At 40.6% G+C, this 24,673-nt stretch overlaps 1 protein-coding gene across 1 annotated transcript; it reads left to right on the top strand.

Annotated features, from left to right (window-relative positions):
• Positions 1 to 3,420: 3,420 nt before the first annotated feature.
• Positions 3,421 to 12,441, top strand: leo1 (LEO1 homolog, Paf1/RNA polymerase II complex component). Its single transcript, XM_027281317.1, has 14 exons — positions 3,421 to 3,459; positions 4,754 to 4,939; positions 5,231 to 5,520; positions 6,543 to 6,748; positions 7,023 to 7,127; positions 7,236 to 7,333; positions 7,468 to 7,616; positions 7,866 to 7,950; positions 8,522 to 8,616; positions 8,715 to 8,849; positions 9,968 to 10,103; positions 11,441 to 11,633; positions 11,725 to 11,822; positions 12,117 to 12,441. The coding sequence occupies exons 1-14, from the start codon at positions 3,421 to 3,423 to the stop codon at positions 12,228 to 12,230; spliced, it is 1,929 nt and encodes a 642-aa protein (XP_027137118.1). The 3' UTR covers positions 12,231 to 12,441.
• Positions 12,442 to 24,673: the final 12,232 nt, after the last annotated feature.

Genomic DNA, 24,673 nt, shown 5'->3' with positions numbered 1-24,673 from the left:
AGAAAATAATGGATGAAAACAAACAAACAACAAAAAAAAAAAAAAACACATAAAACTCTGGGCATATACACAGATGAGACAGTGAGATAGTGGAAGAGATTTAGATGTTGTTTCACATTTCGTTGGCTGTCCAGTTACATAGTCACAATAGATTAAGAAACTAGTAAATACATATTTACAGCTGCTGTTTTTAATGGTACTTTTAACTGCCTGCAGAGAGATCTTGGCTTTATTACTGTTGTATATAATAACATAGTAAATAAGTCAGTAATTGAGGCTGAGTGAGGAATGAAATACACATTTTATTTGTACCACAGCTTTAGCAAATGTCGTTTAACAGCATAAAAACAGACTTCATGTCTAAAATGCATCATAAAGAATCAAAATGTGTGTGTTGTAGTAATCTCAAGCGGATATGGGAGAAGGATTTTGTCTTGTACTCTGGATGAAAAAAACATGGGAGGGGATTCTTTCCAACACTAAAAATATGTAAGAGAATTTATTCAGTATAAAATAATTCACAGGTATTATTTCACCCCATCAAGATGGCAAAGAATGGGTTTGCTTAACAAAGACCTTGTGTGGGGGGAATCTTCCACCCAGTCGTGTGGGAAAATGTTTTAGATTACAGGCAAATGGCTGAATTCCCGCATTTTTGTAATCTTAAAACTGCCTAATGACTTGTGCACAGACCATTTTGAGCCTCGAGCTCCCACACTGAATATGTGGAGAAACTCAGATGATGGAAACTGTTGCATGTGAGAAAATGTGGGGGAGATAAAACAGTGAAATTATGACAAACGAACAGTGGCACAGTCTTGGTAATGTATATCAGTATATAGAGAACAGTTAAACCATGTATGGATATGAATTGTTTTACATTAAGGCCTACACTCACTACATCCAACATGTAAGTTATTTATTGAACTGCCTACCTGCCTGCTTATGTTTTGCTCTTTTTGGTTGTTTCTCATTTTCGTTACCCTCCTTTCTGTCTGTTTTACTGTTCATATGTATGCTTGTTTGTTTGTTTCAGTTTATAATTATGGAAAATAAAACACAAACAACAAACAAACAGACTTCATGTGGTGGCAATGGTGCACTGGTTACTTAAACCTTCACGCACAATAACGTCACTGCTAGACATTTTTTGCCTCGTAGAAAAACTGAGAAACGCTTTGAAGGGATTTAAATCTTACTTAGACTCCAGCTCGGCTGAATAAATAAATAAATAAACCAAACTCAGGAGGAAGATTCAGGAATCTGTCTTGAACGTTACACGTTAGCTGATAGCCAGCCAGCTAACCTTAAAAAAAAAGCATATCACCGTAAATGAAACAAACTTATTTCACGACAAATTAAAAAAATCACACATGTAACAAGTCATATCAAGTAACGTAACGTTCAGGTTACTCAGGCGATATCTTCTTTACACCAGGTGTAGCTAACAAGCTAAGCTACCTCCGTGAACAGATCAGACTTCCAACGGCTGGAAGACATTTTTATATTTTTTTATTTTTTTATATTTTTATTACTCGCTGGGTCGTTGTCGTGTCTCCATCACTGCCGAACAATTCATCCATGTCCGCCATTTCTTCCAAACTGTAGTAAAAAAAAAAAAAACGTGACCCGCAGGAAATAGTCGCCGAAAGGTTTTTGTTTCCGAGGTCGAGCTGAAGCGGACACGCTGCTTGTGTAGACCGCTGACAGGCACCGGGAGGCGGTGTACACCACGGTGAAGTCAGGCTCTGGAGCTCTGGTTCCCTCAACATGAAACGTGTTTTCTCATTGCGATATATTTGACTTTTTAATGCAAAAATAATTAGGTTCAAGTTGGAAACTTAACTGGTTTCTTCAAAATATTACAATTTTAATGCAACTTTGAGTAAATACTTTAAAAGTAATTCATTAAGTTATTTATCACTTTATCAAGTTTGATCACATTACTTATTGCTCTTTCTAGAAAGTTTTGTAGATTATTAACTTCACACAATGATTCTATGCTATAACAGCATAAGTTGAAGCTAGTTGTATGTCAGGTTCACAAAAAAAAAGCTGTTCCATGTGTTCAAATTGTCCTTTTGTTGTTGTTTTTGTTTATCCAAACCAGGTCATTCAATGTAACCAGTAATCTGACTTTTTAATGCAAAAATAATTAAGGTTCAAGTTGGAAACTTAACTGATTCTTTAAAAATTAATTAAAATATACAATTTGAATTCAACTTTGAGTAAATTACTTTAAAATGTAATTTATTAAAGTTACTTATCTTTATCAAGTTTGATCACATTACTAATTGATCTTTCTAAAAAGTTTTTGGGGATTATTACCCTTTACATTAGAAATGACACCCCATCAATGATTTCCATGCATATAAGCAGACATAAGTGAAGCTATGTGTATGTCAGGTTCACAAAAAGCGGTTCAACGTACACGTGACAAACATACCTGAAACAGCAGAAACTGAAACATTTTGGATTTTTATTATTATTATATTACTTATTATATTACTATATTATGGAGTCAAATTTATGTCGGAGTGAAGAGTACATGGAGTACATGGAGTACTGCACGAGCACAAACCACACTGAACATTCGAGTTTCAGCAGCTCAGCAGCAGGAGGCTGTGAGAGTTGGACGATGTCTCGCAGAGTCATCACCGTCTGAAGACAATGCACTACAATAGTAAAACGAGCAGACCTGAACTCTCAGTATGAACCTGCATTAACCAACTCTGTGGTTCAACCAGACAGGTGCAAAAGCAAACAGGAAGTCATTTTCCTTTACAAACCACACTGAACATTTGAGTTTCAGCAGCTGTGACATAAGATCAAACATCATCTGAAAAGACGAGAAAAAAAAAATAATAAAAATAATAAAAATAATAAAAATGTCTTCCAGCCGTTGGAAGTCTGATCTGTTCACGGAGGTAGCTTAGCTTGTTAGCCACACCTGGTGTAAAGAAGATATTCGCCTTAGTAACCTGAACGTTACGTTACATTGATATGACTTAGTTACATGTGTGATTTTTTTTAATTTGTCGTGAAATAAGTTTGTTTCATTTACGGTGATATGCTTTTTTTTAAGGTTAGCTGGCTGGCTATCAGCTAACGTGTAACGTTCAAGACAGATTCCTGAATCTTCCTCCTGAGTTTGGTTTATTTATTTATTTATTCAGCCGAGCTGGAAGTCTAAGTAAAGATTGAAATCACTTTAAAGCGTTTCTCAGTTTTCTAACGAGGCAAAAAATGTCTAGCAGTGACGTTATTGTGCGTGAAGGTTTAAGTTAACCAGTGCACCATTGCCACCAACATGAAGTCTGTTTGTTTGTTTGTGTTTTATTTTCCATAATTATAAACCTGAAACAAACAAACAAGCATACATATGAACAAGTAAAACAGACAGAAAGGAGGGTAACGAAAATGAGAAACAACCAAAAAGAGCAAAACATAAGCAGGCAGGTAGGCAGTTCAATAAATAACTTACATGTTGGATGTAGTGAGTGTACGGCCTTAATGTAAAACAATTCATATCCATACATGGTTTAACTGTTCTCTATATACTCGATATACATTTACCAAGACTGTGCCACTGTTCGTTTGTCATCATTTTCACTGTTTAATCTCCCCAACATTTTCTCACATGCAAAAGTTTCCATCATCTGAGTTCTCCACATATTCAGTGTGGGAGCTCGAGGCTCAAAATGGTCTGTGCACAAGTCATTAGGCCAGTTTTTAAGATTACAAAAATGCGGGAGGTCCACAATTCAGCCATTTGCCTGTATAATCTAAAACATTTTCCCACACGGGGGAAGATCTTGGAGCATTCCCATAACACATGTACAAATGTGCCACTTTTCCCCCCCCACACAAGGTCTTTGTTAAGCAAACCCATTCTTTGCCATCTTGATGGGGTGAAATAATACCTGTGAATTATTTTATACTGAATAAATTCTCTTACATATTTTTCAGTGTTGGAAAGAATCCCCTCCCATGTTTTTTCATCCTGAGTACAAGACAAATCCTTCTCCCATATCCGCTTGAGATTACTACAACAACAACATTTTGATTCTTTATGATGCATTTTAGACATGAAGTCTGTTTTTATGCTGTTAAACGACATTTGCTAAAGTCCTTCTTGTCGGTACAAATAAATTGTGTATTTCATTCCTCACTCAGCCTCAATTACTGACTTATTTACTATGTTATTATATGACAACAGTAAATAAGCCAAGATCTCTCTGCAGGCAGTTAAAAGTACCATTAAAAACACCAGCTGTAAAATATGTATTTACTAGTTTCTTAATCTATTGTGACTATGTAACTTGGACAGCCAACGAAATGTGAAACAACATCTAAATCTCTTCCACTATCTCACTGGTCATTCGAGTCCTGTTGTTAGTATGGCCCCAGAGTTTTATGTGTTTTTTTTTTTTTTTTTTCATCCATCTATTTTCTGTAACCGCAAGGAGCTAGAGCCAATCCCAGCCGACACCGGGCAAGATGCAGGGTACACCCTGGACAAGTTGCCAGTTCATCACTTGCACAATGTCAGCGGGGATACAAGCTGACACATGGAGACAAACAGCCATTCACATTCACACTTGGAGGCAGTTTAGAGTGTAATTTAGAGAAGACTATGCAAACTCTCCCCAGTCAGGGTACAAACAAGGAACCTTCTTGCTGTGAGGTCGCACTGCTAACCACTGCACCACTGTGCCGCCCATGCCACAACATTCACCTGCTGTGATCCGAGCAACAAAAACAAAACAATCTGCTTTATTGCGTTTCAGAGTCAGGCTCTGGCTCCGGTTCAGACTCCGAGCAGGAGAGACCTCGATCGGCCAGCAACGCCTCAGGCAGCGGCAGTGACAGTGAGAGAGAACGGGATGATGATGATGAGGAGGATGGCCAGGAGGCAGGGAAACCCAGTATGAATAAGGTCTGTGGCTGTGTCTGACTGTGTGGATGTTGGTCTTTAGCCTGACCCTATCCAGGTAACACTTAATTTAGCATTTAATTATGTAGTTTTGTATCATAACTGCTGTTCAGCAGCCCACAAAAGCCAGGTAGTAGCCTTGCAATATTAATATTTTTTCGGGTGTAAAAAGTTTAAGAAACACTGAGTTAAGCAACAGACATACTGAGATATCATCGCATAAGTAACCGTGTCTGCTGTACATCATATATTGAATGATCTGTACACCAGCTCACCTTTCTTTCTACCTGATAGGAGCTGTTTGGAGACGACAGCGAGGATGAGCAACACAGTCAACACAGCGGCAGCGACAACCAGTCTGAGCGATCAGGGAACCAGTCGGACGCCAGCATGCACTCAGACCAGGGGGAAAACGATCACTCTGATGCAGAGCAGCATAGCGGCTCCGAGCACGGCCATCGAGATGACGATGAAGATGAGGAGGACGGGGGTCACCGGTCAGATGGAGGAAGCCCGGCCGGCAGTGGGATGTCCGGAGCGGGGAGCCCTCACTCTGAGAGGGGCAGCGTCCGTTCAGACAGAAGGTACGGCAACACGGTGGATTTTACTGATTGTTTAACTGAGATAACAGGACTACTGATTTAGAGATTTACATTTTACTGTACACAATGACATATTTATTTTGTAATGTCAGCAATCAGTAATTCAGTTTAAAGCATGTGTGGATGTGTGACTGTGTGTATGAAGGGAACACTAAAGAAAACACATGCTGTTGTCATGCCAGAACCGAGAGTCATAGTCAGACTCAGCGAGCCAGAGCCAGAGAGCGTCTGCAGGCGTATAGAGTTATTTATAGGGGAGTGTACACCAGCCCAGGTGTTGCTTGTGCAGCTGATGACCCCTCCATTCAGCATCTGTGAAATAGCACAAAGAGAGCAACAGGGACACCTAGTGCCCAGGAGGAGGGGCTCAGTTTTAGTGAAGAGTGCACTGCTTTCTCCTTCTCTGCCTAAATGTCTCTGACTAAAGCTAGTTTAGCTGTTTTAAAAATATACAGATTAGTTAAGTGTTATGATGTGATCAATGTCCGTCTTTTAAAATGACATTTTAAATTAAGAATTAAGATGTACAACAGCTATGCAGGATGCATTAGCTGTGAAAATATTCTGATTTCATTTGAATTTGAACTTAATTTTTAACTAGTTTGTGCTCAATGATATCATTTTTCTAGAGATAGGCATATGTTGAATGGAGGTCTAGGAGTTTTAATGATGCACTGATTATGTTACTGTACACGATGACATACTTATTTTGTGGTTATACTTTTCCTGTTCTCGTGAAAAAAAACAAAAACATGTATTTGCTGTGTATCTAAAGCCAGATATTTAGTATATCTCTCTGTGCACCAGAGCTCCATTATTTAAAAAACAAAACAAATTGTGACAATTTGCCCACGATAACGCCCACAATGGAACAGTACAAATTCTGTTGATTAACCAATTGTTCAAGTGACTTGTTTCAGTGGTTGTCACAGATTAGTCACAGAGCATCAACATACTCTGTGGAGTAGTTATGACACTTTTCATTCCTGTTTGTTTTAAACCAGCGTGCACAGTCCTGCCACTCCGCAGTCAGGCCCTGGCACCCCTCACTCTGATGGAGAAGCTTCTGGCAGGGAGAACCAGTCAGATGACGACAAGTGGGAAGGAGGAGCTAAGAGCGACCAGTCTGAGGACGAGGAGGAGAAACGCCATTACTCCGATGAAGAAAGAGAGAACTCTGATGACGAGGGGCCGAGGAACAGGAAGTCAGGTACTCCCAGGGTCTAGTGTTTAAACACAGAGGGAAACGTGAGCCAGCTGTCTGCGTTAATCTCAACACATTTGTTTTTGTGGAGGAGGATTAGGGCCATATGTGAAGTCTTTATCCTGAGGTTAATCTCAGAAGATTAATATGAAATCATTTATTTCCTTTCACATTCACGGTGAGATGTTTTCATGTGTCCTGTACCTTTTTACATCTTGGTGCCTTGTGGAGAAAAATTATACTGTTTTATCATCTGCTGTTTGTTTTTTTGTTTTTTCAGAGTCTGCAAAGGGCAGTGATAGTGAAGATGATTTCCTTAGACAGAAAACCAAATCAAAAGTTGCCTCTGATTCAGATTCCGACAGTGATATTGGAAGAAAGAAACGTAAGAAACCAAGTATTTGTAAGGCAAACCTAATCTGGACTCCAAATCTGAGTTTTAATTTGATCAAGTGCATCTAAATTTCTCATGTTAAATGCACTTGATTCACAGCAAAGTCGGCAGCGGCCGCAGACGACCTGTTTGGAGAAGCTGACGACATCTCTTCAGACAGCGACGCAGAGAAGCCTCCGACCCCCGGCCAGCCCCTGGTACAGAGTCTTTCATTTATTTATTTTTTACAAGAGTTCCCAAATCTCTTTTTTTCAGAGCCTCTCTCTAAGCCTCACTGAGCTGATCTCTATTATCACGGGTCCTTTCTTTTTCTTTGTGTGTGTGTGTCCAGGATACAGAGGATGGGATGGAGGGGGAGCAGGCGGAGGAGGAGCCTGCGCCTGAAACTCGCATCGAAGTAGAAATCCCAAAAGTCAGCACAGACCTGGGATCTGACCTTTATTTTGTCAAGCTTCCCAACTTCCTGTCTGTGGAACCCAGGTCAGAACCGTGGCACTGTCAATAAATATGATCTAAACACATACTGTACTTAAAGATATTTTATAAATGGTTAGAAAAGATAAAAAATTACAGAAAACATTTTCAGACACTTATAGTAGTATACAGTATAGTACTGTATGGGATTATTTTAGTGAGAAGAAGAGTAGTTATAGACCTTATACTTTGTGTTGGTCTTGATAACTGTAAAAGCATCTGTGTAACTGTGTTTCATTAAATCTCCCTTCATAGACCCTTTGATCCTCAGTATTATGAGGATGAATTTGAGGATGAAGAAATGCTGGATGAAGAGGGACGGACCAGGCTCAAATTGAAGGTATGTAGTCGCAACATATATGTGTATGTGGCAGAAACTGAAATAATGCCTAATGACATATCCCCGCGCTTACGGAATCTCCCGCATCTCCATCGTTTAGTGTAAAGTGGTCATAAAACTTTCTAACTGTCTTAAGTTAAGTCTTAACTTGTCTTGATGTTCCAATAAAATCAAACATATTATCAGATTCTTGGCTCATTCAGTGATGTTTAATCACTTGGAACAGTGTCAACAACCAATAGGGGAGCTTTCTCCATCAAGAAGCAGGCGACTGGCTACACAGTAGTAGAGCGAGCGAGATTGCCTCTTTGTCTCTTTGTATCCTCTGATCTGTACCACGATAAGAGCGGAGGAAGCAAAAAAAAAAGTGGATAGAAATTTTTGGAGGCCTTGAAATGCACATGCAAGGGCAGATGTGGCTTAATTCTGCTTTTGTTACTGCTCCATTGTTAAACAGTTCTTCTTGTAAATTTGACTTTTGAAACACTTTAGCTGTGAGATGTCTAGTGTATGATGGCTATAAGTAACTAAACTATCAATAGTGACCAGAGCTTAAAATTCTCTCTCACAGGTGGAGAATACAATTCGGTGGAGAGCCAAGAGAGACGAGGAGGGAAATGAAACCCGGGAGAGCAATGCACGCATTGTCAAATGGTCGGACGGCAGGTGTGTGTTCTGTAAACCTGGAGTGATTACATTGTGAACAAGACGTGCTCTGTACTTTCCATGATTTTAAATGACTTTTTTTCTTCTTCTTGCTGCAGTATGTCCCTCCATCTGGGGAATGAAGTGTTTGATGTTTACAAAGCGCCTCTCCAGGGAGACCACAACCACTTGTTCATCCGACAGGGCACTGGACTGCAGGGACAGGCTGTGTTCAAAACCAAGCTCACGTTCAGGTAACGCACGGCATCGTTTTATTTGTTGACAGGTCTCAGCACAGACTACGAGTTGCCGGGGATACGCCTCCTCTGTCTGGCTCTCTGACAGCTGTACATGCGCTAAACAAGCCGCAGGCTGCCTCTAATTCCAAACAACAACAATAGGAGCCTTCATTCAAGCTTGATTCAGAAATGTACTCTATGCTGTAAGTCCCTGGATCACCTTGTGCAAGCTGCCCAGGTTTTCACCCAATAAGAAGTGTTTAAGCCTCTTAGCACCCCCAAGTCCACCTGGATGTTCTGTTTTCTTAGACCACATGGGTCGAATCCCTCCATGCTCCCGGGCAGGACATTACCATTAGTTCTGATTGAGTATTATTGTCAAAGCAGTTAGGTCTTAAGCTGCTCAGGGTACAAGGAGGGGTTCTGCTACAGGTGGTTATAGAGACTGAGTTGCAGTGGACTGTCCTCTGACCGACGGACAGCCTTCAGATTTTTCAAAATTCTGGAAAAAAAGGAAAATATTTGGCCGGCTTCTGTGTAGGTTTTTTTTTATATTTGAACAAATATGTTGTAAAGTATCTTCAGTTTGACACGAGAGCTGATGGAGAGTTGTTTGAGTTCTTCCTGCTGAGTAAAATTCAACCGCAGCAATGAAATTTTCCGAGCTGAGGCAGCAATAAATGACGGTATCTATGCAGGCAGATACGGAATAAAATGCTGACTCCACTGAAACCATTGTGATTCGAACAGCAGCGAGGTCAAAGATATGTGTGCAAAACAAAACAACAGTTGTGTTCTGTGAAGTCTGCAGCCAGTTTCACGCCATAGGCAAGAAGTCTGGGATGTTTGATAACTAAAGGTGCCCTGTGGCGTTTTCCTGCAAACAAACACAGTTAAGTTTGCATCCAGTGTTTCTCAGCAACACATTGTGTCTATCCTAACTGTCTTCTTCTGGCTCATAGGTATGTTTCTTGGTATGTCAATCACTGTAGAGCATTAAACCTGCATGCTGAGATATGAAACATTAGTTTCATCGTTCGCTGCTAGTTTCCAGTGTAAATGTATTGCAATTGAGCTTTTCTTTTCCGCACAGTCACCTTAAATCTGACAGTAGTGATCTTCCGTGTTTTCAGGCCGCACTCCACAGACAGCGCCACCCACAGGAAGATGACTCTGTCTCTGGCTGACCGCTGCTCCAAGACACAGAAGATCAGAATCCTCCCCATGGCTGGACGAGATCCCGAATCGCACCGCAATGAAATGATCAAGGTAACGCGCGGTCACGGTCTGTCCACAGAACGCTTTCGTAAACCACAGTGACCCAAAAGAAGGGTCGCATGAGGCCAGTTGTTGCCAAGCATCAGGCCCGGGTTACATAAAGACATAACTTGACGTGCTTACATAACGAGGTCACACAGTGGTCAGTGAAATGGAAATAGTGTCAGCAAGTCTGGGAAGGGGGGGGGGGGGGGCTGGTTGTGTATCAACTGTCAACCCAAACATGTACTGCTGATAGCAAAGATTACGGTTTCACCGTGCTCAGCGCTTACCTGAGCCAGTCTGCCTGATTGTACCTGGTGAAGATGCGCAGCGACGAGCTCCTGTCATTATTAAACGTTTCTTTATACGCACATATTCTTAGATACATGCTTTAGAATCATCAGTAGTCTGACTTGGCAATTGTACCTGCCAGTTACATTTGTACTAGCATTAAAACTACAACAGGAGGTTAAGCAATTTCTTTGTTTTGTTTGTTTGTTTTTCATTTGGCGTCTGAATTAATATTCAAGGAAGCCAACAAAGCAGCTTTTTCTTCAAAAGTACAGCTTATTGAGTCGGGGGATGACTTGAAAGAGTTTTGGCAACGTAGCAGCCAAAATTTACAGATATAGGACAGTAAATATTAATAAAGAAAAGTTGTGCTCTTTGACAATTAAATATTATACTCTGATGATTTGACTTCTTTTTACTCTGATGTGTGATTCCCAGATGTCAGACGAGCACGATAGTCATGTGTTTTGACACAGAGCTCGTGTTATTTGCTCCCATCGTAGCTCGTTAAAACAGACTAACGTGGCAGCTGTCCCCTTGCAGCTCATTACTGTCACGTTTATCGCGTGTTTTCAGAGTTCGATGCATCCCGTGTGCTTTCAACATTATGAGTTTGACTGTAGCTCCAAACTCTAACCCCACTCTGCCTCTCTCTTTCCGTTCTCTGCCCATTACAGACAGATGGATGGAGCACTTTATTAATCCAAGTAGGATGTTGCTTTGTTACAACAGCCATGTTACATCAATCACAAAACAATACGCAGGATGAGGGCACTTAAGGAGGTAGATATAAATCGTAGTACAAAAGCATAAATAACAGACTCAACCCTGATAAAGGAAACAGATCAGCTTGCTCCAATTTTTAAAAAACAATGAATGGATATCACTGTGCAGCTCTCAGATATTATGTATTCTGTGGCAGGTTGACTGCAGTGTAAAAATGTCAACAGACCACTACACAGCTTAGCTGAATTTTAAATGAGCAGCTACAAATAAAATGTCAAACTCGGATCCAGTGTTTAACGTCTATTCCCCTCTGGTGTCTCTCCTGGCAGAAAGAGGAGGAGCGGCTGCGAGCTTCGATCCGCAGAGAGTCCCAGCAGAGGAGGATGAGGGAGAAGCAGCACCAGAGAGGCCTGAGCAGCAGTTACCTGGAGCCCGACCGCTACGATGACGAGGAGGAGGGCGAGGAAGCCATCAGCCTGGCGGCGATCAAGAGCAAATACAAGGGAGGAGGAGGCCTGAGGGGTGAGGATGAATTATTCTCTCACAAGTTAGACGCTTTTTCTAAAGTCACTGAGGACTTAGTAACAATTTCCTTTTTCTGCCCCCAATCCAGAGGAGCGAGCGAGGATCTACTCTTCAGACAGTGATGAAGGCTCTGATGATGACAAAGCCCAGAGGCTAATGAAGGCCAAGAAGCTAGACAGTGATGAGGTAGGTGTAGTATCCCGCTTGACAGACAGGGGGCAGTGTGATGCAGAGCAGCGTGGAGGTTAAAAAGCTGATTTGTCACATTTCCGTCAGCTGAACAGGACAATACTTTTCCAAGAACATGTACTGAATTCTGTACTGACTGTTGGAAAAAACAAAATGCACCTGTTAGATGACAAAACTAAACGTACTGAGAAGCCGTACAGAGTGTCTGCTGCAGTCAGCATGGCTGACGCTTCATGACTTCATATCAGAGCGTCATCTCTCCTCTCCTCTCTACCGTTCTGTTTTGCACAGGAGGGCGAGGGATCGGGCAAGAGGAAGGCAGAGGACGACGAGGAAATGGCCACCAAGAAGGCCAAGAAATACGTCATTAGCGACGAAGAGGAGGAGGAAGACGATGACGAATAATTCACTCTTTTTTTTTTCAATCATTCCACTGTATTATCAGTGCTCAGCCCACATGGCATATAAACAGCCATATTTTTGTTTTGTTTTGTAGATTTTCTTAAGACCTGTGTATGTGTGTGTGGGTGAGTGTGTTTGTGTGTGTGATTGTTTATGTTGTGTACAGCAGAGGTGAGAAATAAAGAAATGGTTGTCTTATGTAACCAAAAGCTTCCCAAGGCCCCCTTTTTTTTAACATTATGATTCATATGCACTGTTGTGAGATTATGAAACATATTGTTTAGACCAAACAACAAAAAGGTTAATGGGATACATGTTGTAGGCGGATTTGAGATTAAATTGGGCAAAATGACATAATGGCAATGCCCATTTATTCTTTCACCCACTAACTTAGAAAACGCAGCATTGACCAATGTTTCACCAGTGGGTCAGTTTAGCTTTAAAGTACACGCAGTTCATGTGGATAAAAACGTGCCCTCAGGAGAAAGGGGAGTAGTTGGGTGGTGTTCTGCTGTTTTTAAAAGAACCAACTAAACCCACCTGACGGGAGAGGTAAGAGATTAGGGGATTTGGGAATTGAGACAAAGGAGCTGTAGTGTTGTGAAAGGTCCCACCGATAGGGCAGGGAAGGAGTGGGGGAATAGCTGGGAATAAAAACAAGTTGGCATTAATGCTCACTCCATTGTCCATTTCATCCCTACACCATTACCCTACATGTGCCAAACACTGCTACTTGATAAATTAGTCAGTTACATCTCTTATCTGAATTAACAGGGTTTTGACAATAGCTTGATCGCTTTCCAACAAAGACATGCAATAGAAATAACTCATTCCTCAACTGCTTTTATTATATTTCTGGACAAAATGGTGGACTCTTTTTTTGGACAAAAGTTTGAAACAATCAAAATTTCACAACAGATCTCCCTTGGCACATAGAGAATTATGTTTTTAAGATTCAGACATTTGTCTAAATGTTCCACGTTTTTGACGTGAAAGTCTGAAAGTAGTAGTATAACAGGAGATGCTTTTTATCCTCCTCTGGAATCGAGTGGAAGTGTCCAGCTTTCACCGCCAATGGCAGGATACCACATCACAACTGGGCAAACAGGCCGATGTGCTCTGTAAAGGTTAAGAGTGACATGAATACCCTCAATCAGACTGTATGTTCTTAATTTGCACAAAACGTCTGACCATTTCTGTTTGTCATTTTCAGATAATATTGATTGATTTGAGCTTAAGATCATTTATATCTATATATGTATTGTAGACCAGTTTTATCAAATAATTTTGCAAGATCCCTCGCTCCAAAAGTAATTGTTTGAAAGAGCCTGGGGACCATAAATATCTGTACATAATGGCCTTTCATGGCAATGTATCCAATGAAATATTTTAGATGAGCATTATATTACATTTTAAAGCAAATGTTATCATTGTGTAATTCATCCTAAATCTAATACTGCAAACATACAGAGTGAGATATGATTATGAAATGCTTAAAAATAGAAATTGGAGGACTCTCAAAAAACATTTGAGTCCAGGTGAGGTGCGTCAGTGCTCCAGTTGTTGAGGTTGGGTGAGTTATTGTGACTTGATCCCTCCTGCGCCACGGAGTGAGAGGGGAATGTAGAGAACAACAGACTCGGTTACTGATTCAAGTTCATCAGCCAGAATGACGCACACACTCTCACTCTCTCTCTCTCACACACACACACAGAAGCATTTACCTCGAGTTCCCAGAGACAGATAACAACCCTCAAATTCGACCTCTCCACCAGCCCTGTCCAGAAAGAACTGGATGTCGCTGCACAGAATGCAAAATTGGTAAAATACTAAGTAAGTAAATGAGTAAGAGTCACATAAATTGGCTGCATTCTCTCTCTTGGCAACAGACACACAAACACCGGTTTGACATGGTCACAGACTACTGTTGGTACAGGGGGAAAGTTTCAGAGACCTCTCGAGTACTGTTCACAAGGTTATGAGAAAGGTTCTGTCAGGACAGCAGTGCCTAGAAGAGCCTTTGGTATTTTCTAAGTGTCTGGAATCAGTTCCTTAGAAATTCATAATAAAGCTGCTTGGTTAAAAGGAGGTCATTGTGCGACTAAACCACTCACCGCCCAGGGCAGGTTGTACCCAGCTGCATTCGTATTTTCTATCATTGACTCAGAACAGGCCTGTGTGTGTGTGTGTGTGTGTGTGTGTGTGTGTGTGTGGATGGATGCTTGTACATGCATGTTTGTGCAGCCCACAGCAGCAGCAGCAGCGAGAAGAAACTGTGCCGCCTCTGTATAACACATGCTAAGCTATATATAGCCCATACTGTGAATGTTAATAATGCTGCTTCATGCAAACAGTGTTTGTCTTTGTTGCCCTGAAAGAGAAGGTGCCGTCAGTGGCGGTGTGCTGCGTTATCTCAGACTGCAGTGGGTTATGTAAACCTAATTCCACACGGTAAGGAGTGGGGAGGGGAGCACAGAGGAGGAGAGGAAAGGGGGAGTCACTGCTACACAGAGTCAGCGCTGAATGATGAGGGATGAGACAGAGGGGGAGGGCTGCAGCATTTCACCCTTCCTTTTCACCTTTCTCTCAGATGTTTCCTCCGTCTCACCCCTTCTTCTTCTTCTTCTTCTTCTTCTGGACAAAGAAAGCAGAGAGGGTATGTTTTCTCTTTCAGGGGGAACTTGGCCAAGGTTTTGCCAATTAAGCCCAAGGGAGAGACGACGACCGGGTCAGTATCAAGCCAGGTGCTTCTTGCAGTAAACAGAGATGCTGTGTTTTCATTATCGCAGCCTTGTTCGATGCCCTGGTTGACCTGAGTATGTGTGTGTTCATATTCAACACATGTATACATGTTTTGATTGGATGCTGGAATGGTGAGAACATTCCTGCACATCAATTCAAGACATTTATTCAATTTGTACCTCCTTACAGACAGGAAATATGCTGAAGAAATTAATTTACGAACAAGGTTTATTCACATGAGCCTACAATATTTTTCTTCTTCTTTCTCTGAAGATTTGTTTCTCTTTCTCTTTTTGTTTAGGTTAAACCCTTTTCTAGGTTTAATGTATGTATATTTTCTATTCTCACTCAAACAGAACAATGTTTTTCTCTTCTCTAACTTCTTAAAGGTCCAGTGTGTAGGATTTGGCGGTGAAGTTGCAGATTGCAATCAACTGACTACAACTACTCTCCCACGCCTCACCCTCTCCTTCCAAGCATGTAGGAAAAAGTCTGGCTGGTAAATTCACATAAAAAGCAAAAGGCGAGATCAGAGTTTGGTTTGTCTGCTCAGGGCTACTGTAGAAAAATGTAAAAAAAAGATATATGTATATATATGTAGGTATACATGTATATGTAGATATAAAGGGCTTATTTTACGACAACGATAACACAACGATTCTTGTATACCTTTAAAAATTCAATATGACGTTCACACTAAAGTTTCTGGCCTGCGGATCTTCTTCAGAGAGGAAGTAGTGTTGATTAAAATTCCCAACCCCTTTTTGTACAAAGGTATTGTTTCTTTCCATTTCATTTAACAGATTTAGTCAAAATATTGCCTAAGAATAAAGATTTTAGAGGAATCATTGCGGCAAGATGTCTGTTATGTCTCTTTGGTTCACTTGATTTAATTCTTTTCATTCTAAAAGCTACCTCAATAACAGTCTAACTCTGTGTACCCTGACTGTATTTCATAGCTCGGTGCCCTTTACCCCTGTAACAGTATGCCCCTTCCCCCTGCTGGTGCTTATATAAGAGGCTAATAAATAAAATAGAAACACAATACTCTACTCACACCACAGGATCCTCAAACACTCACACATGAGACACTGGCCCAAAGGCTGCAGCGAGGCTTTTAGCAGGAACATTTTCCCTTACGCACAGGTGTGCGTTATTCACACACACACACGATTGTAACAGTTCTTCAGTATGATGTGTTTTCTTTCCTTCTGACCTCAGTGATTTGGGTCAGCCTGTTCTTCCGAAGGACCGGGGCTTAATCTGTAAACAATGGGTTACCTTCAACTGTGAGCTGCTCTCCACACAGATTACACTTGAACCTTTCAAAAAAAACAAGCAAGGTGACACTCTGTGGCACAGCTTCTCCAGAGCCAGGGTCACTCTACGTACTCTATCTACCTCATTAAACACCAAAAAATACTTTGTTCTCCAAATGCACCATCAATATCTGCATTCAGATTTATCTATCTGTATGCCCTGTGTTGTGATATTTCTAATTTCATTCCATTACAGTGCACAAATAAAAAAAAACAGTGAGCTAATGTCTAAGTAAAGGATAGCAATTATGGGTTTGGTGGCTTGGCATCCTTTAAAAACAGTTTACCCATGTTCAATGGTCCATGTAGACAACAATCTTTGAGTCCAGGTTCAAGTAGACCCATGCACACAACATGGGTTTTCTCACAGTGAAGGAAAATACATTTAATCAAGTAAGATATTTACACTTTTTACCCAGCCACATAATTTTTTTCAAAATAGTTTTTTTTACCGGAAAGACACACGATCAGCTCGTAGAATGCATTGTTAAAGATTATACCATGACTGCTTACAAACAAGAAGTCGTCTTGTTGTGACCCCTTATCGGGACTCAGATGCCTGAGATGGTTGCATCTCCTTTCTCAGATGTTTTCATCTAAAAGGTGTAAGGCTAGAGGAGGTAAAATTATCCAATCAGGACTAAACTTTATAATAAAAACTAGCTTCGCCATGACCAACTAAAACTGTGAAATTCTGCTCACGCATTTATGCATAAACAGTGTAATAATATGCTATATAATAATAAAATATCAGTATTTTTCTGCAGAACAAGTATGTTTACTTCTAATATTTGATGTACATTTGACTGATAATACCTCTGTACTTTTACTTAAATAGATAATCTGAATGCCCAGTGGCTTGGCGAGAATTGGTTAGCACGGGACGTGTGATTACACACAGAGTAGACAATGACGCAGCACAAGTACTGACCCAAGCGTCATGCCTGCATCTTGCGAAACAGTCCCAGGACATCAGGTTCGGCATAAAAGGGTTCCAAATAGGTCAGCTCTATGTTGGCAATACACAGGTTAAGGGCTTTAAGGGGGGTGTAATTGTCAGTAAACCGGCCACAGGATCTTCAGCCTTCCTCTACGGGCTATGAGGTCAAAAACAAGGGAAGAAAGTAATCTATAGGCTTTTAAATATGAACTGATATCTGGACACTAGTGCACTTGACCGACAGACTCTTCAGCTGTTACTACTGTTTCATGCATTTTAATTGTTTGCAGGAGTTCACTGTTGCCAGTCAGTGAGGTTTTGAGGAGTTTAAATGAGAAAACACCCTATAAGCTATACACTATGTCTTGGACACAGGGAGACAAGATTGGGAGGTTAAGTAATGCCTCCAAAATAGAGGAGAAGAGTGTTGTGGAAGAGAGTGGAGGATGGGAAAAAGGTGTTGAGGTCAGGTGTGGGCCGAGAGCTCGCCCAGTATCTCCGGGCTTGTGGTATTTCAGAGCTCGGTGTGACTCAAAGCACATTACACCCTGCTTCTGACCTTCAATTATCTAACCAGCCTGCCAGCGGGCCAAACAAACTCTGTCTCTCTCTTTTTTTTTCATCTTATTCGTCTGTCATCTCCCCCATGTCTGTCCACCCCGATAAGCCAAAGCATTTAGAGCATGATAATCGATGACTAATGCCATCTTTGCATTTGTACCGACTTTGGTTGAGTGATCAGTTGAGTTTAAATGATTCCTGATTTCCTGGAAACCAACTTCACATTATCCTAGATATTCGAAAGTTTTTACAAAGTATTCTTTAACTGTTGCCGCCGTCTCACCAGTTCACATATTTGAAGTTCTTGATGCCAAAGCAACACTGACACACACCAGGATATCTGAAATGGTTACTCTGTTACACAGCGTGTGATCCAAACGTGGCAATGCGTTGTTCACATTTGATTTGGTTTAATTTGATGCTACATTTGATTACAAAATGTCCGTCACTCTCCTGGAACAAATTTGAAACTATAAAGTATCAGACCAAACAATTTGACAGGTTGGTTCGTCATACTCGATCACACAGCACCACGGGGTAACATTATACCCCCTTTGGGGGCACTTTCATTTAGATGTCTACTTTGATTAGCTGATGATTGATGATCTGGCCTCTGTTGTCTTTATCCGTAGTGGACTGCTGAGAGTGCTGCTGCAAAGAGAGACAGGGAGACTCTTGGTTTCTGCTGAAGCTAACAACTTTTTCCTGATCAAAACAGACCCCTGACAGAGTGGGGATTATAAAATATGGTTTGGGTTTGTGTGTGTGAGTGTTTGTGGGCCTGTCTAAACCTTCCACCCATTCCCGTTTGTAGTCTCCAGGTAAGCGAGTGCTACCTGTTTCTCCACTCGGACTCCTCCCTCTGAGAAGTCCCTATATGTCTGCTACACCGGTGCATAATTAATGATGCAGTCTATATACAAAACATTATGTTTAGCTAACTTTAGGATTTTCCTCTGTGTGTTTGTCACTGTGTTTCTGGTGTGCTCTTTACTGTGTTTCGTAAACAGCACGGTTAATTCTGTAGGCTGCCGATTATGTAATGGTCTATACTGCACAAAAGCAAGAAAAGCTGAACGCAGCAGCTTTAGTCATGTTGGGAATGTACAGCGACGTGTCTTGTTGCAAATCCAAATTACCCTTGGGGCCTGACTCAAGCTTTGTGTCAGCCCTTTGGTCTTGTCATCACTCTGTGAACGCTCTGTACTTCCCTTTCCCTTCTTTCATTCTCTTTGGTTTTATTGAGCTTTTCTTTTTTTTTTAAAACCCACTTCTCCCTCTCTCTTTTTTTCAGTAGGTAAACAGACTGGCAGGAAGAGCCGAGCTCTCACCCATGTGTGCCAAATAGACGCATCCACTTGTCCATCCGCCCCTTTTCCGTGACTGCAAATCATTATCACCATGGATACTTCCACAAATAGAGCATAAGTTGAACGAGAACACCCAGTGCATTCGAGAGAAGCCAGAGGCACAAATACACAAACACACATGCACATGCAAACACTCATGCCATACCTGGAGTGAGAGGACTAGGTCTATCCTGCTGGGTAGCCTCTTTTCAGGACTCCTCACATGCTTGGATTGACCCACTTTAAGTCTCCTTAACTGTGACAAAGCAGATAAATGCAGATACAGACAGAAATATAGTTGGGTTATTGAAGTATCCAAACTAGGTCAGGATTGAAATTTGGATATTTAAAGTTTATATTTCCCTTTTAGAAGTGCTTGGACCTCGGAAATGAATGGACTAATGACATGAGGTTGTTGTTTTAGATGTCTGTTTCATCTCTCTAAGCTCAAAATCACTCATAAATGGACTCTTTGTACAATGTTTAACATTCAACATGTTAACATTTAACATTATTTCTTTTACACTAGCAGGAGCTGTAACTGTCCTAATAAAGCCAGTTTGTTCCATAACTGCAGGCAGCTGACCTGTAGGTGACTGCAGGGAGTGAAACCTTTAGTAAAGCTTTAATCAGTTAAGAGGATTGATCTATGAGGTTACATACCTTCATAGGGGGATTTTCTTTTTCAACATCATATTAACAATCGCAGCTCAGCCCATTAAGACTCACACCAAAACACAGGCACATGCTGCGGGCACTTCACTGGGAACAAAATGTAGGTTTCACATTAGGAAAGAAGAGAGGGAGGGAGGCAGAAATCAACATACACAAGGCAAAATAGTGTAAACAGTTTCTTTATAAAAACTTTAAAGTACCTGCTTTAACCTGAGACAGGTAGGCAGGGTCTAATGATAGAGGGTGTTGTATGCTGCACAGATTATGAAGCCCCTTGTGGCAAATGTGTGATTTGTGAGGGGCATTCACAGACATGCTTTCCGATATTTGTATCATTATAAAGGGTGATTTAGTCGTATGACATCAATGAAAAGAGTAACTCCTGCACACTGACACAATTATTTAAATGGAATTTAAATGGAAATAATTTCAAGAGTTGATCATCACGAATACTTATTATTCTTACATTTTAATGCCGATTACTTAACTGTACTTTTTTCATGCTGGGTTGAATGTTTTCATTGTGGCTCTGAGTACATATCCCACCACAGGAGAGGGGAATGGCTGAGTGACTCTAGTCTTTTTCTTGGAGAGGAATTTCCACAGCAACCCTGAAGGGAAAGAGCAACACATTCTGCTGAGGACTCAGATTCCCCACCAGAGCCGAAGACTTCCTCACGATTTCTAAACTTAAACCCACTGAATTGAATCTAATGCCTACACCTAATTTACAGCACAGATCTGTGTAAAGCACATCTAAAAATAGCTCACTCACATGTCTATTCTTTCATTTGTGGCTATTAGGAGCATTGGCAAGCACATGGGAGACGTTTGCCCTCAGGGCTTTCTGCCAGAAACTCTTAGTACTAGTTAGATTTAGGCAGCAAAACAATTTTTAGAAAAAAGAAAAGAAAAGCAGAAAGCCCTGAAAACAAACTTCTCCCATGTGCCGCCAGAAATGTGGAACAGGATCACATTTATGGTCTATGCTTTTATCTGTCCTCAAATCTCTCTTATATTTACTGTGATCGCTGATCCATTCATGCAGACAGCATGACGTGCTGCAGGTCACCTCCGCGTGCAATCTCTCATCTGTGCTGACAGCGTGATACAAATGGAGAGCAGTTAAAAATAGGTAGCTCCATATAGGTGGTTTTGATTCTTTAAAAAAAAGATGTTGTGAACTTGACAGCCCCACCATTCATCCCATTCATATCCAGGCATCACATCGTTTTTGTGTCTCCCATCTATCATATCTGCTCCACTCCTCTAGATGACAAATCTTTTGTTCACTGATCTCTTTGAAAAAGTTTTTGTATGTTTCATGCTTGTTTTGTGCTCATGTCACCTTCAGATTGAAAACAACAACAGCTCCTTTCCTTGGCTTGTTACCAGATTAATCAGATAGACCACATTCTTGTTGGCCATGACGCGTCTCCCTTGTTAGAAACCTCCTCCTCCCCCCATGAAAACCTCTCATTAGTTTCCCCAGGCCTTCCTTTCTTTTCTGTTTCTTACTGTGTGGATTTCTTTTGTGTCGACCTGTCTGACAGGCAGTCTGTAATTCTGTTTCACTTTATTTCTCAGAATAACTCGCCTCTCCTGGTTCTTATGGTATGTAGGTTAAAGGTTCTCAAGTATTGAGTCTGCCAGGAAAGTAAAGCAGTACTATAGTAGATGACAGGAGGTGGATAGGGCGGCCACATAGCCGTGGGAGCGAGGGGATGAAAGTGTCTGCTGTATCAGCACACATGGGAACATATGCACTCAGAGGAGAGACGGATATGAGTCTCACTGATTAGATCTACATTTCACTGCCCCCGCCACATGTACTGTATGTCTTGTTTTATTGTTGGTCTGATAAAGTCGAGAGGATTAAAACTCAACTGAAGATATATAGTTTACCGCAGTAGAAGAAGAATGATGGTTGGCCCAACAGGGAGCATAATATGTGGAAAGAGAGCTGCAGAATGAATTCCCATCTGTCTCAGTTTGAACGTTTCATTGCTGTGACAACCACGTATCCCCTAATGGTTAACTTTTCATTACACTGTAAAAAAAAAAAAAGTTCACAAAAACTCATTTCACAGCACATTTCTGTTTTTTTCCATTCTTTTTAACTCTTATATGGACTTTATCTGTAAATTATAAACCAACCTTTTTTTAAAGTTTAAACAATGACAAATCACTGTTATTTCTCATTTTTGTGCAGAAACACAGTATTTTTTCAGCTTTCCTAAATTACATACAAATGTGTGTAAAATGGCTATAATTATCTGCAATCAAACTTGTGTGCCACATTAAATAAAAGTCCAGGCTAACAACTTAACGTTTTTCTTTGTAATTTGAAGGTAAATCTTTTACATGAACGTCTACCATGCACTAATGACTGTCATCATTCACAGAAAATCTGTAAAATAACAGCACTGAAAATACCAGTAGATTTATAGTTTTTGGCAATAAACAATAATTTGTCTTCAGTTTTAAGCAATGAATACACTTAAACATAGCAATGTTGGCTATTGTGAATTCAATTTTACAAAGTTCACTGGTTGGTTAATTTCGGCAATAGCTTAGTTATGGATTAATGTAGGAAATGCAAAAATTGTTTTTAGAGGGAATATATATATATACATACATACATACATACAACTATTGCGCCATTGTAAAACTAAAAAAACAACTTTTTGAAAACTTGAACAAGATCTAAACCACAGTGTAGAAACCACTGACAGCTAATCTCTGCGTATCACTGCCTCGGTATGAAACTCTCATGCTGGAGGAAAATAAACGGAGAGAGAGGATGTGGTGGAAAAACAGCACGTTGGTGCAAAGACAGCATGTGCTGAAGTTTGAAGTGTTTCAGTTTCAGAAATGCCAGTTTTACAGATGCAGGCTCCTCGGTGGGGGATTTGGGGATTAAAGGTCCCATATTTTATTTACAGTTTTGATATCCATAAGAGGATAGATTATATTATTAGTACCAAAATTGATCTTAGTATAGTTTTATATCTCCTCTCTCACACTTCTCTCTGACACTCTAGCATGAACATGGCATTTTGGGTCCTGGTGGGCAACAATATAGGCATAGCTAAAGGCACGTTTAGGCACAGTTTCTGAATACAGGCTGTATTTTACCTATATTTATCACCCAGACCTACTTTATCACAATAATAGTGATGTAAATCTCACTTTCTACAATGTGGAACCTTGCCTGACGGCACTTTATTAGAAGCTATTGCCATTTTTGTTGTTTTGCTCAGTTTGATGAGATTGCGTGACATTAAATACAGAACACGAATGGCTCCATTGAAACTGGTTAACCTCATGAGCAGAGGCAGAAGAAATTGACAAAGACCTGCTTGTGGAAGTGAATCAATTTTTAGAAATTCTCTGAGAACACACAGGACACAGGAGTTATTTAATAAACCACACTTTGTTAGGATACAAGCAGTTCTCACACAGAGGTGAGACGAGAGCCAACAAGGCCATATCAATTATTGAATTTTTGAAATATGACAATATAACTTTGTACTATAGTTTATTTGCACAATAATACCAAGCAAATGCATTCATATAGAAGACAGTGATTACAGTGCAGTGCAGGGAAGGAAGGAAGCCTGAAAGGCCTGACAAAACAACAAAATAATATGGAAAGATGCATACCACAAACAATTTCTGCATGCAATCAATTATTATAAAGACATGCTGCAAAACTGGAAACTGGAAAATGTTGCACTTTTTTGATACAGGAGTATCGGTAATCTCCTGTGAAAAACAGAGAGATGCTGACCTTTGGATGAAGGCTAATTTTAGAGGATATGACATGTTATGACCAAACAGAGATATTCTAAAAAGCTACCGTAAAAGTAAATGATATAGTTAAGCCATGTACTGTAGTATATGAGAGTTTAAACGGCATGTTTCTTATGTGAGGTCCGAATCAGTAAAAAACAGTGCAGATTAAGTGCATGAAAACTCAGACATTAGGCTTCAAGAAAGCAGATGCTGGACTGTCTGTTCTGTTAATGTCGCATTATATAAGTGACCTCTGAAGCCTTTAGCTTTAAGACATCACTAGAGGTTTGTCTGCACTGCGTTAAGGGCAGAGTTTGTACATGAATGCGTGTTTACTGTATCTGCGTTCTGTGCGCTTGTAGTACATAATGTCAAGTCTGTCGTGTGTGCAGCACGTTTCACTATATGTGAGTAACATGTGGGAGAAGTTCTGCTTGGTTACACACACACACACACACACAGAACTGAAGGGCGAAGAGGATGGCGAGGGCTTAGCAGCAGATGTGCTGCACACTCTGTGGCTCTGCTTCCTTATCAGTAAGTAAGGCACATTCAGTAACTCACTTCAAGTGTGTCCACCTGGAGAAGCCCCAGGTCTCACAGCAGAAAGAAGATCAACACACAAGCTGGTCTGGAGGGAGGACTCTTGTTTGTCTGCATCAGCACAGAAGTAGGAGAAGGAGCAAACAGCAAACCTGCTGTACTCGCCTCAGTCTCTGTTGTCTCCTTTACGGTTTCCTGTGTTTGGCCCTTAGGTTCTTATTAGTGCTCCTGAGGAAGAGTTCCCATAACACACAAGACTCTGGAGTATAAACACGTTCATACATGTTGATACATTGCATGGTCTGTATTCGTACCATAGTATATAGTATGAAGCACTGCTGTACAGTCCTTCCATGTTGTGTTTGTTATAGTTATACTGTAAAAAAGAAAAGAATGTACTGTGAGAGCCTCAACATGGATTTCCTTTTAGTAAATAATATATTACTATATTATAATATATAATCATATTTTCCTGTTTCCTGTTTTCAAATACTATGATTTTAGCAAACACATTTCTAA

This window comes from Larimichthys crocea, chromosome VIII (assembly GCF_000972845.2).
Source record: "Larimichthys crocea isolate SSNF chromosome VIII, L_crocea_2.0, whole genome shotgun sequence".
NCBI classification, from domain to species: Eukaryota; Metazoa; Chordata; class Actinopteri; family Sciaenidae; genus Larimichthys; species Larimichthys crocea.
This window is presented reverse-complemented; position numbering and strand designations above follow the sequence as displayed.

Excerpts from the sequence above, each read along its gene's own strand:
- leo1 (XM_027281317.1), top strand. The coding sequence starts at position 3,421 with ATGAGAAACAACCAAAAAGAGCAAAACATAAGCAGGCAG. Across the intron at positions 7,617-7,865 it reads TTCCTGTCTGTGGAACCCAG|ACCCTTTGATCCTCAGTATT; the intron begins GTCAGAACCGTG and ends CTCCCTTCATAG. Across the intron at positions 8,617-8,714 it reads GTCAAATGGTCGGACGGCAG|TATGTCCCTCCATCTGGGGA; the intron begins GTGTGTGTTCTG and ends TTCTTGCTGCAG.